Source organism: Typopeltis vanoorti, chromosome 6 (assembly GCF_054136105.1).
Source record: "Typopeltis vanoorti isolate ZY-2024b chromosome 6, IOZ_Tvanoo_1.0, whole genome shotgun sequence".
In the NCBI taxonomy this organism is placed as follows: domain Eukaryota; kingdom Metazoa; phylum Arthropoda; class Arachnida; order Uropygi; family Thelyphonidae; genus Typopeltis; species Typopeltis vanoorti.
Window position 1 is genome coordinate 79,760,417 of NC_143554.1, and position 19,740 is coordinate 79,780,156.

At 34.7% G+C, this 19,740-nt stretch overlaps 1 protein-coding gene across 1 annotated transcript in view; it reads right to left on the bottom strand.

The window, feature by feature from the left end:
- The window catches only part of LOC150105609 (putative sodium-dependent multivitamin transporter), a 40,184-nt gene extending 24,572 nt beyond the window's left edge, over positions 1-15,612 (bottom strand). The window contains exons 1-2 of the mRNA XM_090393997.1: positions 15,277-15,612; positions 3,444-3,509 (exon numbers count right to left, since the gene is read on the bottom strand). Of these exons, the coding sequence (XP_090250123.1) occupies positions 3,444-3,509; positions 15,277-15,612 (402 nt within the window). The remainder of the gene's footprint in view (positions 1-3,443; positions 3,510-15,276) is intronic.
- Between the last annotated feature and the right edge of the window lie 4,128 nt (positions 15,613-19,740).

Here is a 19,740-nt window from a genome sequence, read left to right on the forward strand (position 1 = left end):
GGAGTAATGCCATGCCATGAAAAACTTCAAGGCTTGGATAATGATAGTGCATGAGAGGTAGTAAAGGAGAGCTGAAGCAAGTAATAGAGTGCATACTTAGAATCAGAAGGATAAATCGAGTGGGAGCTAAATGGATGAATACCATCATTAAGCATCATCAAATTCCTGATATGTACCCTCAGTGGGGGTGTACAGGATGATTATGAGAGTTTCTCAATGAAACATTTATTTTAACTTCTAAGGGAGTTTTTATTGTATCAATCCATCTATATCTTCTTCCTCGGAGTTTTTTTCCTGCTAGTCAGTCAAAGAACTTGTTTTGCTAATCTCTCTGCTCCCATTCTATTTATATAGCCAAACCACTTGAGATTAGCTCTACTAACACATTCCTGAATATCAATGGCAAGTTCTTTCCTAATATCCTCATTTCTGATGTTATGCTGCCATTGATACCATCTGTTCACCCCCCTAATCTTTCTCTTAACTCTCATATCAAAGGTCTCCAGTCTTTGATCAAATGTTTTATTTCTTACCCAACTCTCATATCCTGCACATCACTTAGGAATGCATATCAGGAATTTGATTATGATTAATGATGTAATTTATCCATTTTCTTTAACTTGTATTCAGCAAATTTAGTGTTTTGACTAATTTTAGCTACCATCCCATCTTACCTGCTTCTACTGTCTCTTTAAAGTTTAATTTTCCATCTCCACAAAAACTCATGCCTAAATCGCTGAAATGTTTTCCGTTCCATAGCTTCTCTCTTTACAATGCAGTTGATATTTTCAATGTTTCTGCCTATTTTCCTTGTCTCTCTTGTTATCGCTGATTTTTTTTCTTACCAAATTTATTTCAACAGTTATCCAATGTAGTCAGGGAATCTTGCAGACGCAGTGGATTTATTCCAAAGTATAACATCTTTTGCATAACGTAAAGAGCTAAGATTAATATTATAAATTTGAATATCAGATTTAGTACCACTTTTCTTCATAATGTGATCCATAATGACAATGAATAACAGAAATAATGCACTTCCTTCTCATACACTTGATTTTACCTCAAACCACCTTCTGTACCTCTGTCAATTCTAACTGCTGACTTACAACTCAAATATTGCTTGATATAATGCCCCATTGACAGCATATAACTGTAGCGTTTTGAAGAGCTTTACTGTTCGCACCTTGTCGTATGCCTTTTCTAGATTGACAAAACATAAATACAGATCTTTCTTATATTCCCAACTATTTGTCGTAAAGTGAAAATCTGATCCTGACAGCCCATATTTAGCCGGAATCCAGCTTGTTCTTCACCAAGCTTTTCTTCCACAATTCCTCTCAACCGTTTCTCAAGTATACTTGCATAAATCTTTTGGAATAAAAGGCGTCAGCTGTTTTGTTTTTTTTGATAAGATGCCATATTGACTACTGTACACTGATCAGGTCATCTAAGTGTGTTCGTGATGAAGAGGAGATGAAGATCCAGAAAGAGCGACCATGATGGAGGCAAGTCCATGGGATGCATCTTACTTTATGAGGCTACGTTAAAGATTTCTGGGTTGCAATAATTGGTTGATAGTAGGCGGAAATGGAATTAAATGATTGAGACATACAAGTTACTGAAAGGTTTAAACTGGAGTTATACAGAGGAATTCTTTCGGAACAGACCTGTAGGAATGAGTACTAGGTGCCATGTTCGAAATCGAGCACGAGTGTGGTTACTAATGGTATGAGGACTAGATATTTTGCTTGAGAGTGGTGAATAAGAAGTACACGAGGAGGGCCTGACTACTTCTGATAAACACCCAGAACCAAGATAATATTAAAGCATCTCTTCTTATATAGCCTAAAAGAAAAAGAAGAAATTATTGCAGCTTGATCAAACATGGGAATTAAAGGGTGTTAAAATCCTTCCTTTCCTGTAGTTATATCAGTTGTTTTAGTATAATTTTTGTTCCAGGTTTTTATCAGAACGTTTCAGTTCCTCCGCCCCTTGTAGGTTTCAAGAGTCTTTTGTAGATACTATGACTGTGAATGAGGTAATGTAAAGTAAGATAGATAGTGTCCGTATATTAGATCTCCCTCAATGTTCTGCGGACTGCATGGAGTTGCCCATGTAATGAAACATTATTAAATAGATTTCATTTATGTTTCTTATAAAGGAATGCTCAGTATTTCGCAGAAGGAAAAAAACTGGTTGATAATAGAAGAAGCAATTTATTGCCTTCAGTAGAGAAAGTCGGATGGTTAATTTGTAATTTAATACTTCGTTTTCAATTTCTTTTAAATATTTGAAACTTTCCATTAGATATTTAATAATTATCTCTTTGATGCGTGTCAAGTTAAGAAGTTTGAGTATTGAAATAATTCATGTATCCCAGTTATTCTCTTATTTTCATTTATAGAATATCTGTTATTCATTATCAGGAAGTTATAGCAGTGACTAGGTGAAATATTGCAGACGGTCACGACTTATTATAAAAATAAATTTATTCTTGAAATAGGTAGTGACCCAGTGCAGTACTTCGTTTAGTCACTGAACCAAATTTCAAGCTGTAAGACAAAGGCTGTAAAACCATGTGTAGCCTAAGATCGTTTCATCCACCTAACAAAATGCATGATGCTACAATAGCAATATACTGTACATCATTAAATACGCTTTTTGTGCGTATTTAATGATGTATTTGTTCGTATATACATCATTAAATACACGCAAAAAGCGAAAAAGTGCAAGTAATAAATACCTTTGTATACCACAGACAAAATAGCTCAACAAAATAAAAGTGAATGGGAGGAATATGACGAAGAGGTCGTATCATTCTTATACACTACTATTTCTCACTGCTTTCTCATTCGATTTCGACAATTTATTCCTCCACTGGTTTATCTACTTCATTGGAAAAAGTGATATAAAAAGCAATGAACCAGGTCCTAAGGAAGCAATTTAGAAGAACCGAATTCCAAGTAGCCTGTTTTCACAGTGGTCATAGCAACCAGACAATCATAGCCACAATATCGGTTGATTGCGCAAAAAAAAAAAAAATAAACAAAAATTAGGATGCGAAAACAATTCAGTGGAGGGCAAAAAAATAAAGTTCCCCTTGCATTATAGCAGAAGAGTTACACTGGTGCACCACATGCATTTACCCTTTCAAATGTTTCTCCACTGCAGAGGATATAACTGATTTTATCTGTTGTTTGTACGTATGTTTCGTGGAATTAAATAAAATCACACATCATTGGGTACATGGTAACGGAGAATAGGTTGCCAACCTCTATCAATAACAAACAGATCCAAAAAAAAAAGAATACGATAAATTAATGAAAACGTTCGGTTTTATTACACTTATATTCTCTTAAGAATAAATATACCTTTACACTTTTTTTGAGTAAAACAAATCAAACAAAGAAAATGTTCATCATGCATTTCAAAACAGTACTTACCGTTTGTAAAATAAAAGCAGAACATGACAATAGTTTAAGGCGTCTTCCAAATCTCTTTTCTACATACTGAAATAAAAATGAAGTTCTTGTAAGTTTCTGTAGTTCTTGTAAGTTTCTATATTTCTGTATAATCGACAGCTGTCGATTATACAGAAATCTAACCTTCCTTTATCTTCACAACGCATTCTATAATTCAAAACTTGAGGAAAACATTGCAATTTGAGATAATTTTGTTTAGAACTGAAAATGCATTAAGTAGCGATGTCACTATATTCGAATGTGAAATTTCTTTAATTCGTAGAATTATTGAGGAGAACAAAATATGCCAAATTATAGAGGGTTAGACATTTAAACAATCCTTCTGACAATAAGTTATAATAGATTGCAATATATGGGTGGTCTGAAAAGTTCTCGCCCTATCAATGAAAAAACGAATTTATAATTTCAAATTTTTTTTTTCCAACATAATCTCTCTTAAGATTAATACATTTATTCCAACGATGCTCGAGCACCATTATCCTGTCCCTGTAGTGGTTCTCAACAAGATCTGCAAAATACCCCTCTACAGCTACAATCACCTCCTGATTCGAACAAAAACGCTGACCAGCGAGGAAGAGTTTTAGTTTTTGGTAGAGACAGAAGTCAGAGTAAACTAAATCTGGGGAATATAGGCTGGATGTTCCAACAATTCGTAGTGCAGATCCCTTAATTTTCCCATTGCCAAAACACCTTTGAGCAGGTGCATTGAGTAGTACGGGTGTCACTTTGAACAAGTCAAGATAAGATAAGGATTTGCGCCATGATTGCTCAGACACTTCGAACAAGATCGGGATAAAATAAGGATTTGTGACGTCATTGTTTGATAAGATCAGTGACGTAATGAGTATGGGATGCTTGGAATTTCCCTGGGGGGACACATCTCTCTGTGAGGTCGCGTTGTGTCTTTTGTTTTGAATATGGAACTGTGGGTAATTGTTCACGTATCACATTGTGGGTGATTTTTAGAGATAAGATAAGTATCCCATCTCTCTTTCTCTGAGATGTCACATTGTGTCTTTTGGTTCGAGTAGGGAAATCTGGGGGCGGGGGGGGGGGGAATTATTCGCATATGGAATTGTGGGTCATGGTTAGAGATACGATAACGATCATCTCTCTCTCTCTCTCTCTCTCTCTCTGTGATATCACGTTGTGTCTTTTGGTTCGAGTATGGAATTCTGGGTAATTGTTCACATATGGAATTGTGGATGATGGTTCCAGAAGTGTATGGATTCCTTGGAATTTCCCTGGGCGACACATCCGTCAATGATGTCACATTTTGTCTTTGGTTTGAGTGTGGAATTGTGGGTAATGATTTTAATCAAGGCCGGCCATCTCGGGGTTGCAGTGGGTGCAATGAACCCGGGCCCCACGATCGAGTGGGCACAGTCGGTACACATTTGCGGAAACGTATTTTTTATATTATTTTATTTTTTTCTTCTTCTAATTTTGCTTATAACTAAAGGGATTTCATCGACAGGATTTTAGGGCTCCTGGTGAAAATAACATCTCTATGTTTCTCTATTATATTAGGGTTTTTGCTTAACCCTTTTGATGCGTTTATGCAGTATAAAAATTAACAAACATGATTTCGTTTTTACCCTAAAAGGCTAAAATGCCTGATTCATCATTAGTTTTTTTTCTAATCTGTTACACATTTATATCATTTGGCTCGTTATCGAAACCGCTGAAAAGATATATCCTTTATATATGGTTAGTCTATAGCAGGGGTGGACAACCCTAACCTATGCCTGCCAAACGTGGAACGCAAATGACTTTTTTTCAGGCATGCAACCCAGGGCTCATCTTAAGAAATAATTAAATAAAAAATACATTTCAAACATCTCCGCTGACACATATTTTAACTTAATATATTACAATTTTATTAAGTACAGCTGTACCAAATAAAAATGCAATAATTAATTAAACTCTACCAACTGTTTCATAATAATAAGTAATAAGAAAATTAGAAACAAACATCCTATTTTCAAGCCATCGATATATCTCCGCGTATACTGATGTACAAGTTTTGTCCAGTTCAGTTCTTGCATTATCCGTCAGGCATCCAGACGTGGCGTGACTCCTTTACCATCATTTGATATATCTTTTAATGTTTCGTAAAGAACGTATCCGTTTTCTAAAGTGTACTTTTTATTTGGATTTTATTAAATCGTAAATCATTAAAATATGGACTGGAAGTATTTATTGTCAATTAATATGTTTAACTTATTAGGTATAAAAGCAAATTTCCTTTACATTGATTTTCGGAAACTAAAGTTTTCAGTTTTTTTCGTAAAATCCCCGCATATATTGCAATTGCTATTTCCTGCCTAGAGAGCAGTTTCCTTATGTGCATCCTAACCCAAATAGCACCATCTGCTTTCCCATTATTTCAAGCAAAAATTAGCAGTAATTTACAAGACATGAGATACTTAATGAACAATCCTTCAAGAATGACTAATGAACAGACAGCCATGGTACTAGGCCAGTAAAGATATGTGCATATGATTGGTGCGCTATTAACAAAAGATCGCGCGAGTCAAAGATAAAAGTCAGCAGACAGTTTTTGAATTGAAATGCTAATTCTCTTCAACCAAATTCAATATCTGAAAGTGCCATAACAATATTCGCTATATATTTCCTAGCTTTAACACGTAAACGAATTTTAACACTTTCTGTTGATTTTTATTGTTGCTCTGCATTTGAGCTGGGGGGACAGACTCCCACACATCTAGTTTTTATTGTTTGCCAGTGCAGCATATGGTTTTGTTTGCAGCTAAATAGCATAGTTTTTTTTTTTTGGAGGGGGGGGGGACATGCGATTCATGTTAGTACCATTTTTATCCCAGCTGTCTCTAATTGCACTATTTGTTGAGAAATATATTACACAGACTGCAAATGTTTGTGCCTTTCAGTGATATAATAAAACGACTTGCTTTTACTTGTGTCTGGAGATGTATTGGCTAGTATGGAGGGCGCGTGGTTTGCCACGGGAAGCGAGTCACTATTGCCATGAGGTGAACGTGATTAAACTTTTTTTTTTTTTGTGCGAGGTTACGCGAAACTTTTCAATTTATTTTTTTTTCACAAAGTAAAATCAGGGGCGCGAGTTATACGCGAGGACCAGTTATATTCCAGTAAATACGGTAAGTTATTTTTAAGGTTATGTGAAATGTATTATCAATATTCAGGATTATGAAGTGTTGTCTGCACGTGTTTAGATCTCAACTACTTTAATTTCAACTCAGTTAATAGTGATAGATAAGGGTGAAATTGATGTACTGAAGTGAACAAAACGAAAAAAATAAACACATTCCTTGAGTGTTTCTAAAATTTTGTAATATTGTAAAAATTATGCACATATTTAACTTTTCGTTAATTCATGGGATAAAAATATTTAATATTATTTACTTATTCGACAGGCAAAGCCTACCCCATATGTCCTTGCCAAGAAAGTATCCCTCTGGATGTCAAAAAAGGAAATCAGCAGAAAAGAAAAAGAACAAAAGTAAAATTTCAAAAAGTCAGAAGTAGATTTGTTTTCATGGCTACAAAATAAATCTGACAACGAAATTGCTAAGACTTCAACAGTTGCGATTCAAACTTCAACTGAAGAAGAAAACTCCAAACAAGCTACACAACTTTTCAACGAAAATGTAGAAACTGTGGAATTCGTCGAAAAAGACGCGTCTGATTATACAAACGTTTTGGATACAGCAAATAACGAAGAAAACAATAATAACAATGGTGATCAAGTGAATGTAAATGATCCAGGTTTGTGGCCAAATATTATAACTGATAAATTTAGATTGTTTTGTGTTAAAACCGGACCTAAACAAGATCAAGACGCATTCGTTAAGAATGTTGAAGGTAGATCATTTTCTACATCGTACTATTTAAAAAAAAATGCCAAATTGTGAAACTCAGCTTCGCAGCTGGTTAGTTTACTCAAAAGCTCAAGACTCAGTATTTTGCTTTTGTTGTGTATTATTTTCCAAAAGAAGATCAACACGATTTATATATGAGTTTAATAAATGGAGAAAACTGCCATCTGTAATTCGAGATCATGAGCTTTCTGTTGGTCACTTTAATTCTTTTATTGCTTGACAAGAATTATTAAAAAGGCTTCATTTATATTCGACTATTGATAGAACAAATCAAATTAATATAAATAAAGAAACGGAACGTCTAAAATTACTATTCCAAAAGAATTGTAGATGTAATTCTATTTTTAGCAAGTAATAATCTGTCATTTCGAGGATCCCATGAAACAATAGGTTTAATAGAATTATTAAGTAAATACGATCCTGTGCTAATCGATCATGTAAACAGAATTAAAAATACGAAAACAAGAATTGTGCATCATTTGGCGCATAAGTTTCAAGAGGAAATTATTGCTGCATTAGATAATGAAGTCCTTAATAAAATTAAAGACGATATAAAAGCAGCCATATATTACAGAATCCAAATGGATTGTACTACTGATATTTCTCACAAGGAACAAACTTCAATAATATTAGATATGTAAATTTTGTAGACAAAAAATTAATTCTGAGTCATTTATATGATTTATTGAAGTAACTGATGTGACTGGTGAAGAACTAGCAAATTCGCTTTTAAAAAAGAATAGGTGAGCTTGATTTAGATATTAAGAATTGTAGAGAGCAAGCATATACGACAGCAATATGAAGGGAACATATAAAGGCGTATAATCTAGAATAATTAGTTTAAACCCTCATGCAATTTATGTATCTTGCTTATCACATTCTTTTAATTTGATAATTTGTGATGATGCTTCCAATAGTATATAGTGTAAAAACATTTTTGAAATATTGCAATTTATACTGCGTATTTTCTACATCTACAAAAAGGTGGGAAATTATACAAAGCATTTAAATATTACCCTTAAACCATTATGTGATACTCGATGGGAAGCTAAGTAGACGCCGTCAAAGCAGTGTATACACAGTTTGATCAAACTTATGCCTTAGAAGAATTTATTGGTGCAATTAACGATAACACAGCAGTATCCGAAGCTAAAAGTCTACTATATTCATTACAAGAAATGCCATTTATTTTAAGCTTATCGGTGTGGTTTACAATATTGTCAAAAATTAATAGTATCAACAAACTATTTCAAGCAAAAACAATTGTTCTTGACTCTGCTTTTAATTTAGTGAATAAAATTAAAAATGAAATCCAAAATTTAACATCAAGATTTAACACATTTTTAGATGACACAAAAATGATAGCAAGAAAGTTGAATATTTCCGAAGACTTCCCTGAAAAAATAATTCGAAAAAGATTATTTTCCGAACTAGCAGAGGATGAAGTTTCATTAAACCCGGTGGAGGAACTTAGATGTCACTTTTTCAACGTTGTGATTGCTGCTGTTATTGTACAAATAGATGAGAGATTTAAAAATATACCCAATGTTATTTCTTATTTTAAATTAATCACTGATATAAAAACATTAGAAAAATTAACTAGAAAACCGCTGAAGGGATTTTGTAAAATATTATAGTAAAGATGTAAATGAAGACTTCATCCAGGAAATTGATTTGTTACGAGAATTGATTTTGAACCAAAAAAATGTAAATAACGCGCAAGACATATTGCGATATATATTAAATAATAGTTATAATGAACTATTTCCAAATGTGCAAACTGTATATTAAAACGTTTCTCTACGTTACCAGTTACTATAGAAAGTGCAGAGCATTCTTTTAGCAAATTAAAATTGATAAAGAATTATCTTCGGTCAAGTATGTGCGAAGAACGCTTAAATGCACTTGATATATTAAGCATCGAAAAGTAAATTGCCAAAAATTGTAATTTTTCGGAAATGATTAATGATATACCAATAAAAAATCGCATATTTAAATAAATACATATTAAGCAATACATGTGTTAGTAAAACTAGACCTCTAAATAGTCAACTTATTTATTTTTTTATGTGCTTAAATAATTTTTTTTATTACTTTAAACAATAATTATTTGTAAATAGTTTTTGTGCGCTAGTTGGTGAGCCAGGTTACTTTTGTTTGTGTTAAATATTTATTTATTTTAATTATTTAATACTTTCGTTTTGTGTTCAGTAAACGTTATGTTAATCTGTTATATTTCGAATGTGTTTTTTTTTGTTTTCCTGTGCCAAAATCATTTGCAGGTAAAAGGGTTTTACAATACGTTTATTTCGAATCCTTTAATTTTTACCTTTGAAAAATATTTTAGCGCCCGAAAAGGTTTCTTGCACTCTGGTCCCTTTATAGAGAAGGCCGGCCCTGGTTTTAGTACAATTCTGGGTGATGTTTAGAGTATGGAATGTTTGGAATTTCTCTGGGGGAGGGGGGGTGAACATCTCTCATTGACGCCAAGTTGTGACTTTGGTTTTTGCATGGAATTATGGGTAATGGTCACAGCTTGGAATTCTGAGTTTTCTCAGTGATGTGAGGTCAGATTTTTTGTTCACGTGTGGCATTATGGGTAATGATTAGAGATTGGAATTCTGGGAGGATATTTGGTCAAGTGTTGGCATCATTGGAAAATATTTGTCAATAGATTGTAGTAGACATTTTCTAAAATAATTAACTACTGGATATCGATGTCCCCCCCTCACCCACCTCAAACACACTTCTTTTCTCATATACATAACTCATCCGAATATTATGATTTATCTGATATTTTAAGATCTTAAAGTTCATTACTTTTTTCTAATTAAATGTTAACTTTATTACAAATTCTAAGCAGAATAACTCAGCAAAATATAAATAAACTGTGTGTGAATTCACTGACTTCAAAAAATATATGTTGTCTTACTTCAATTTGCAGTTCAAACACACACGTTTTTTTCTTTCACGTTTTTCTTGTCAATAGGTTATAGTTAGACATTTTCTAAAATAATTAACTACTGGATATCAGTGGTGTCCCGCCAAACACACACACATCAATTAAGGGAATACAAATCCCTTGGTGTTCAACTGCCAGTAAGCAAAACTCTAAGATCGAGAACTGCGAATCTATGAGTTTCATATGTATATGTGTGTGTATATATATATATATATATATATATATATACACACACACATATACATATATATATGTGTGTGTGTGTGTGTGTGTGTGTGTGTGTGTGGTCATTTACACTTGGATTCGCCGATAGTTTTTTCGGTATATATGAAACTCAGATTCGTAGTTCTCGACCTTAGAGTTTTGCTTGCTGGCAGTTGAACACCAAGGGATTTGTATCCCCTTAATTATTATTAAGGATGCCAGAAAAATAGCCATTTGGCTTTCAATTTACACACACTTCTTTTTTTTTCTTTCATGTTCACATTTTCTAAAATAATTACTGGAATCTTAGTTTTACTGCTTCTAGGTCATGTTTGAGATCTTAAAACCTTCAGTTCTTTTCTAATTAAATGTTCACTTTATTACAAATTCTAAGCAGAATAAATATTCTTAAATATAGAGAACACATCAACGACCTTAGTTTGTTCATTTAAGTTTATAAATACACATTTATTTCACTGAAATATTATTTACAAGTATATTCCCAATGAAAAATTCAAACATGTAATTACCTAGAAATATTTCAGAAGATTTCTCTTTTTGGCTTATTTCCTCAAGAAAGAAAAATTTCAAAGGGTTATAGGTTCGCTTTTTTTTTTTTTTTTTTTTTTTTTTTTTACTTTACGGGATACACAAAACAGTACAGCACAACGCACAGGGTGATCTGTGGCCTGAAAGAACGAATTTCAGTGAACTCATTAAATGTTAACTTTATTACAAATTCTAACCAGAATAACTTAGGAAGAAAAAAAAAACTGTGTGCGTGTGAATTCGCTGCGACTTCAAAAATAGACGCCTTTTTCCTTTTGAACTGCCATATTTATCTTTTGCATTAGTAAGTATTGACTAAAAGGAAATGAGATAAACAAGGATTGGAAGTAAAGTCACCGCTATCCTCTTCTGTTAATTTCACTGTAGTGTGATAGATGGCACTACGACTTGATAATTTGCACTCATAATTTCTGTTTGGTTATGAATGCAAAATAAATTAACACATTAAACTTAACAAGTGTCTGAAAGTTGGGTTACCATATTTCTTGAAAACAATATAGATCATGGCCGACAATTAAAAAAAATTGTAAAGAAAAATAAATATTTACCCATTTTAATTGTATCTGAAGTAGATATGGAATTAACAAATTCTGACGATCCATCAACAGTTGGCCACTGATTTTGATGGTCACATCTCAAACTGATAACCTCTGTGGTTATCAGTTTGGGTGACATTACTAACAGACATCTGAAAACAGAGGTCGCATATCTTCCCCCCTTGACTGAGCCGACATCTTCTGGAAGAGAAAGGGGGTGAGGGGGGGTCATTGTATGGAAGACTGCCATCACCCTCTCGACTACCCCATCACCCTCCATAGTTTTTTTCATCCCACAATTTCGGATATATGAGTGACAGAACTATTCACTTGGTCTTACATCAAAAACGCTGTTTGAAGAAGTAATATTAGTAACTATCGATGGAATTTTCAAATATAAAGAGAAGGTACATTTTCTTTTCACACAGTTATACATTATAAAAGTTTAAAATCATGTGGCTGTAATTCGAAACTTATTTCTAAACTTTACGACTCTACTATTCTACAAGTAGAACAAAAAATACAGAGCTAGCAAATAACGTAATTGTGGGTTTTTAAATGGATAAAGTACAAAATGAATTAAATAGTGACAATTTTGTTACTACATTAGATGTATCCAACAGATCAGAATGGAAAAACCAAAAGAAATTTGCGAGTTTGCAGACAAATCTTGTGAAATTTCTTGCCACAAACTAATCAGAGACTTTTTTGAAAATCCACTCAGTGAATTATTAGTCTTATTTGTTCATGCCAACTTCAAATATTTCAAGAAACTGTGTCAACGTTTTAGAAAAAAAACCAAAGCAGTAGCTCAGAAGCAAAGGAGTGGGATGTTAAATTAATAGCCAGAATTTTTAATGCAGAAGATTTTAATATGAAAAATATAGTATCAGACCCAATGTTCGGTTGAAACAATAATAAATAATTACTTTATTTGTGTTGGAAAAAATATTTAACATAAGGATAAATAATATAGAAAACCATTCAAGGCACAGAGATAAGCTTTGTCCTATGACAATAAAAATGGAATAACAATCGAGCCGAGTGCCTTTTCAGTTACTGCAATCGTTCATCTAGTGCAGCTGTCAGATCGTGTTGTGGTGTCGTGTGTTTGGTAAAGTTAAAATAATGAGTGAGCTACAAAAGTCTGAAATTTTCTTTCTTTCTTCAGGAAAATAGCAAGAGACAAAACTCTACACATAGCTCTAAAAAGATAGAAACTGATTATTATTTTAGAAGATATGTACATTGTGATGTGTTTACCCAGGAGCACATGGGAAAAGTCATGAAGGAAGTGCTATGATATCCTCACCTACTCGCAAAGAAGAGTAGACTATAAATTGGAGCTCAGAGACTGTTATATTCTCAAATGCCAAATAGGTAACTAATGGTCGATGATACAGAAGATGGTGGAAGTAAAGTTTTCACTATGAGTTGTGAAGAAGCTGAGAGTTAAAGTAGAACTCACCCGTAAAGTAAAAAAAAATGAACCAACCCAAAACATTTGGAATTTTTCTTTCTTCAGGAAACTATCAAGAGAAACAAATCTTGTTTAATATTTCTAGGTTATTACATGTTTGAATTTTTCATTGTGAATATACTTGTAAATAATATTTCAGTCATATAAATGTGTATTTGTAAACTTAAATGAACAAACTAAGTACGTTAACGTGTTCTCCATATTAAAGAATATTTATTCTGCTTAGAATTTTTAATAAATTTATCATTTAATGAAAAAGTACTGAGGGTTTTATGATCTTAAATATCACATAGAAGCAGAAAAACAGATTCGAGTAATTAATTATTTTAGAAAATGTGAACAAGAAACAAAAAAAGTTTGTGGGGGGGGGACACCACTGATATCCAGTAGTTAATTATTTTAGAAAATGTGTACTGCTATCTATCGACAAATATTTTCCCATAGTTCCACACTCGAGCCAATGACCCTAACACTTGACCAAATATCCTCCCAAAATTCCAATTTCTAATCATTACCTATAATGCCACATGCAAACAAAAAACTCATCTCATGTCACTGACAAATCCGCCACATCCCAGAATTCCAGGTGACCATTACCCATAATTCCATGCAAGAACCAAAAACGCAACGTGCTATCAATGACGGATGGTCCTCAAAGGGAAATTCCAAACATTCCATCCTCTAAACATCACACAACGTGACGTCATTTATGGATGTGTCATCCAGGGAAATTCCAAGGATTCTATACTCTATCTTATCTCTAACCATCCCCCCCCCCACAAGTCCATACGCGAACCAAAAGACTTAACGTGATATGACTAACAAATCCTCAACGAAATTCCAAGCATTCCATACTCATGATCACGATCACTTATCTAATCACACAATAACGTCACTGATTTTATCAGTAACCAGAATTCCATACTCTAACAATTACCCACAATTCCACACTAGAACCAAACACACGACATTTGACATCACAGACAGATGTATTCCCCCCCCCCAGAGAAATTCCAAACATCCCATACTCATGGCTTCACGAATCCTTATCATGATCTTCTTCAAAGTGCCATCCCTACTACTGCATTGTCCTGATGAAAGATGATTTTTTTTTCTTTTGCAGACTGGGTCTTCTCTCACGAATTTTTTTCGTTTAATCTGGTTACAAGATCGGAATAATATTCCCCGGTTATTGTTTTACCCTTTTCAAGATTATTAATAAACCAAATGCCTTTAGCATCCCAAACCACCGATGCTATGACCTTTCCTGCTGATGGAATCGACTTTGTCTTCTTTGGTGCTAAACATTCGGCTTCTCTCCACTGTTTTGACTGCCGTGTAATGGCGAATCCAAGTCTCATCCATAGTAATAAATCGACGCAAAAAATCAGTTTTATTCTTGTTAAAACACTCCAAGCACTGTTCAGAGATTTTCATCCGAGTGTGTTTTTGATCTGCTTTGAGCAATCATGGCACCCATTTTGCGCAAAGCTTTTTCATTTGCAATTCTTCATGCAGAATATATCCTACACATTCTTTTGAAATGCCTATAGTCTCAGCAATTTCAGGAACTTTGACTCACTGGTCATCCAATACATACCATATTGTGCACTTGATCAATGATTTCTGGTGTCATTACCCTTTTTGGACGTTCTTCACGGGGATCATCTTCAAGGTTGGTACGGCCACGTTTAAACTCGCAGACCATTTCTTAATTTTATCCATTTCAAGGGATACAGACAACACTTTTGTTCAGACAGCTGCATAAAAGTAAACTATTTGATAGAATGACTTGCAATTTCACATGGATACTTATGACACATGTATCAACGTAGAAAAAAAATCTGGCCGATAGTTTTACCATCTGTGGTCGAGGCCGATAGCGTGTCAGACCACCCACGTACATGCTATTTGAGATATTTGATTCATTAATAGAAATTAAATGCAGATGACAAACGTAAGGAACTGCATTGTTGAATATAGAACAAAGTATATAACGTTTATGCCTTTCGCGTACTTTGTCTTTGTAGAATTATAATTAGCGGTTCTTGTAATTCAGTTGTGTTACCCTGAATTTCTCATTCCAGCACACAGACAGTGGTGCAAATTAAGATGGATTAAAATGGGTAAATCACCTAAATTATAATTAATTTCTTACCTCATTAATCGTATGCGTGATAGCTCTGTACCATATTGGTAAAATAAGAAAAACTCCTAATGCTATTCCAATCTGGGCCGTACACATCAGCAGTAAAGTTTCAGTGCCAAATCTGTACACTTCTCCAGGAACACCAATCACTGTTGTTCCGGACATCATAGTCGCCATGATGGAGGCTGATATAGGAAAAATGCCGCTTCTTCCACCTAATAAAAGGTCCGATGTATTTTGCTTTATTCTTCTGATTCTGGCAGCGATTCCAATAGCAACAGAGATTGCTAAGGTTAAGCTTATAACAACGTAATCTGTAATTCCCAAGGCCCATTTTATTTCCATTTTTTTTTGTCTGAAAGACAGAGTAACGAGAAGACCTTTAAACCTTATAAATTTAATACAAATTCGCGAAAGTTTTTATTATTATTATTTATTTTGTCATTTGCAGCATCAGGCAGTCAATTATATGTAATGCATAATAAAATATACAATACCAGTAATTTAAATTCAAAAATAAATTCATCATTAGTATTTAAAGCCAGGAGGTTCCTTACATGTACACGAAACTAAATCACCAAATGAAGAAACCTAATGCACTTTACTGATATATAATCTATGTGTGTAGGTGCAAATTATCGCTTCAAATCATCCATGGAAAAAAAAAATAAGCTCAATATAATTTTGGTGAAGATTCAAATATGATTGACAATACTTACTTCATCTGTCATCAATAGAACGTATCTCTGCCTATCTTGTTGAAAGAAATAAAAGTGCTCACCTGCTAGTTCCCGGAGATTGAATGTTTTCTTTTTTTGTAAATGTGAACTGATGCAATGGTTTGCTTTTCATACCAATTCATGACTAATCAAATTTTAGCTTTGTTGTTCGCCTTGTAGTATAAGGAATTTACAACTGTACTACAGATGTGGTTCATCAACATTAAATTTTCTAAGAAATCATCATGTATAAAAAATAATTACGATGTTAGTAACAACGAAATACAGGTTACACATTATAATTTTCCTATCAACTGTCATCCTAAAATGCCTCATCATTTTTATCAATTACTTCAAGCACTACAATTGAAATACTATTACATTACTAAAACAGACTGACATACAAACATATTTTTGTGCAATACCTTCAACCAGCCTGGTTGGCCGAGTGTTTAGCCTATCCGCTCTCCAGCCAAAAGACTGAGGGTTCGAATCACGCCGTGGGCATGGATGTCTGCAATTCTCTGTGAAAATACTAGCGGTGAGTAGTAGATGTCGTCGTTGTAGATGAGGTTCACTGTAGTTGGCGGATTGAGTGGAGATGGAGAGGTAGAGTAGGTGCTCTCCCTCGATGAGTCTTTGGACTCCCTGGAGGTGTCACGTAGTAATAATAATAATTTATCAACACTAAGATGACAACAGGCCTGCCATCTTTGCCATCAGTTAATGATAATCATAAGTAATTCAATTTTGGGGTATCTCAATTGCATACAGTAGAGATGTCCTGTAACACTTTAATGTAGCGTGAGGTGAAAGGTGCAAAAGACCGAACTTACTAACAATTTCTTCGAAAGCTGGAAGTGGCTGTTATAAAACACTTTGTGGAAGGCTGTCCCAGATGATAGATGAAATACGAGATAGGAGAAGCAGATCGAGTTGATTTCAGTAAAACTGTAAAAGAATGCTTAATCACTACTACTCATGTTTTCAAAGAAGAAAGATGGATGCTAGCTGGAGCGAAAGCGGCCATCGACATATCCGTAGCAGTAGTCAGAAAGACGGTGATCTCTATCATCTGACTCGCGCTAGAGATGATTCATTACTGTATACGTGTTGGAACAGAACAGAATAGCAACAACTATCAGTGTTCCAATCCGCATACAGTAATGAATTTAATGTGTTCATTCTGGTTTCTCATTTGTATGTAGCAGCTCTGAAGTAATAACATACAATACACTATCTACCAATAATTGTCCGAACACTTTAGCATTTACAATTGATACCAGCAGGCGAACCCTAATATCGGGTAAATACACCTTTGACTTTAATTACCTCTTGCGCCCTTTGAGGGAGGCTTTCCACCAAGATGTGGCAGGCAACAGTTAGCATTAAAACAGCACTGAGTTCAGCGACAGATCGAGGACGTGCTGCTCTGGACCTCAATCGCCGTTCCAATTCGACCCACAAGTGTTCGATGGGGTTGAGGTCAGGACTCCGCGCAAGACATAGCAGTCGTTTAACACCCATCTATTCATACCATTCCATAACAGCTGTAGCTTTATGGTGTAGTGCATTGTCGCCTTGATAGTAACACGGGTTAGTTCCATAAAAAGTCCACAGTGTACGCAGCACCTGATTATCCGGAATATCAAGGTACCGAGCTGCCTCCATCGAACCACTGACAACGACCAGTGGTCCCACTCCAAACCAGCTGAATGTACTCCACACCATCACTCTTCCTTCACCACCAAACTTTACTGTGGGTACAACACTTGTGATAACAATCGTTCACCTGGCTGCCTCCGCACCCTGCCATCAGACCAGAATCAGGTGAACCTTGATTCTTTGCTCCAGAGTACCGATTTCTCCTGATCAATTTTTCACACAATGTTTGCACGAGGCCAGACGAGTCACCTTGTTCGTTGTCGTGATGTTAGTCTTGTGTGCCTCTGCCCTTCAGTGGAAACCAAGTACTGAAAAAGTACTGAAGCTCTGGAACTTGCCTGCCACCAGCTTTAATACCCTACTGTCCCTGTCAGTCATTTTCGGCCGCCGTCCTGTATTTTTTCTCTGCACTAGTGATGCCAGAACATCTTCATTTGTTGATCACGTCGCCAACCGTCGATTTTGGATGCTCCAGTTGAGCGGCAATGGTACGTATGGATATGCCACCAATGTGAGAGCCCACGATGACATTTCCTAGAAGACACTACGTTCAAGTGGTGTTGCCATACCACCTGTTTTCAACCGCTACGATGAAACACTGCTTCCTACTATCTGTGCACCGGTTTTATATTATTAACAAACCTGGAATGTTCCATAACTTCAAATAATAGGGATGTGTGGACAATTATTGCTAGTGTATGTGTAATTAATAGGTTGTCATTTTGTTGTGTAAAATATTATTTGTATTAGTACCCCTAGTGATGCAAGTCTGACAACTTACGAAATCTGTCGTGTTTTAATTGCTTACTTTTTAATTAAACTGTTTATTTACATCATAGTGTGATCGCAATACCGAAAGCTTCCCATAGAATCACACGGAAGTGGTCGGATGAGCTACTTTCAAACATATGAATAAATATTCTTCATTTGGGCGAATTTGGAATTTCTACAGTTAGTAGTTGGGCGGATGAAAAGTAATACCAATTAGTGAATAAAAATGGATTTGTCAAGCAAGTAGAAGGAATGGATTGTATTAGCCAAACTACGTACTGGGTTATTGGATCGGTAGAAAATAATTTTGTAACGCGGAGTCCTAAGTTTGAGCAACAACTCGATTTCCCAGTAAATCAAAGACAGTGCAAAGAAAAATAAAGAGATAACATAGCGTGTGGAGCATTATAAAGTTACATTTAACATTATCCGCGATTCACCTTGCAAATATCTTAATTAAATACCACCTTCAAGAAACCAATTATTCTTTTGTAGAGGTTATCAAGCACACATTGAAGTGATTTCAAAAATCATTTCCCACAGTAAGATGAGGCCTCTTTCTGATCTCACATTAAAATTCTAATCTCGTTGACACTGTGGTAGTTGAAGGAAGTCATTATCGAAGATTCGACTATCAGTGATTGGCATTCAACCAATTACAAATACAGGACCCCTTGAGCCTCAACACGTCCAATGTGTTCAACTGTTGTGGTTTCGAGAGACGTTTTTATTTTTAATATTTATCAAAACTGAGTGACTTACTTAAGTCAGCAAGTCACCCGAGTCACACCTGTCGTCATATGTGACAACAACTTGCATTTTCTTCTTACGATAATGAGTAAGTACCGTTTGTTTCACTATTACGATGTACTGAGAGCCATTGTGTTGTGTTCAACTAATTATAGTCATAATACTGTTACCATCCAGAACCAAATGTGTATATGAAATGTTTACTCAGACTTATATCCTGAATTCCCAGAACTATACATTCGTGCTGACTCACTCTCTATTGAATGATTCGCACTCTTACATTTTATGCTACTGCCAGGCATGAAATGTTGCAAATCTCTAGTAAATTAGTATCGTGGGTTGGATAAGGATTTTTTTAAAAAAATCATATTATATATGCAAAAATAAATAAAATATAGACTCTAAATACTCTACTCATTCAAAACAAGGAACTCCATCAAAACGGTTAAGTGGTAGCCTCACATTTGACATTAAAATTCATCTTCCACTTAAGGGCATTCACAAACATCCATGCCCACAGCGAGATTCGAACCAACAGCATCTAGTGGAGAGTAGATACGCTGAAAAC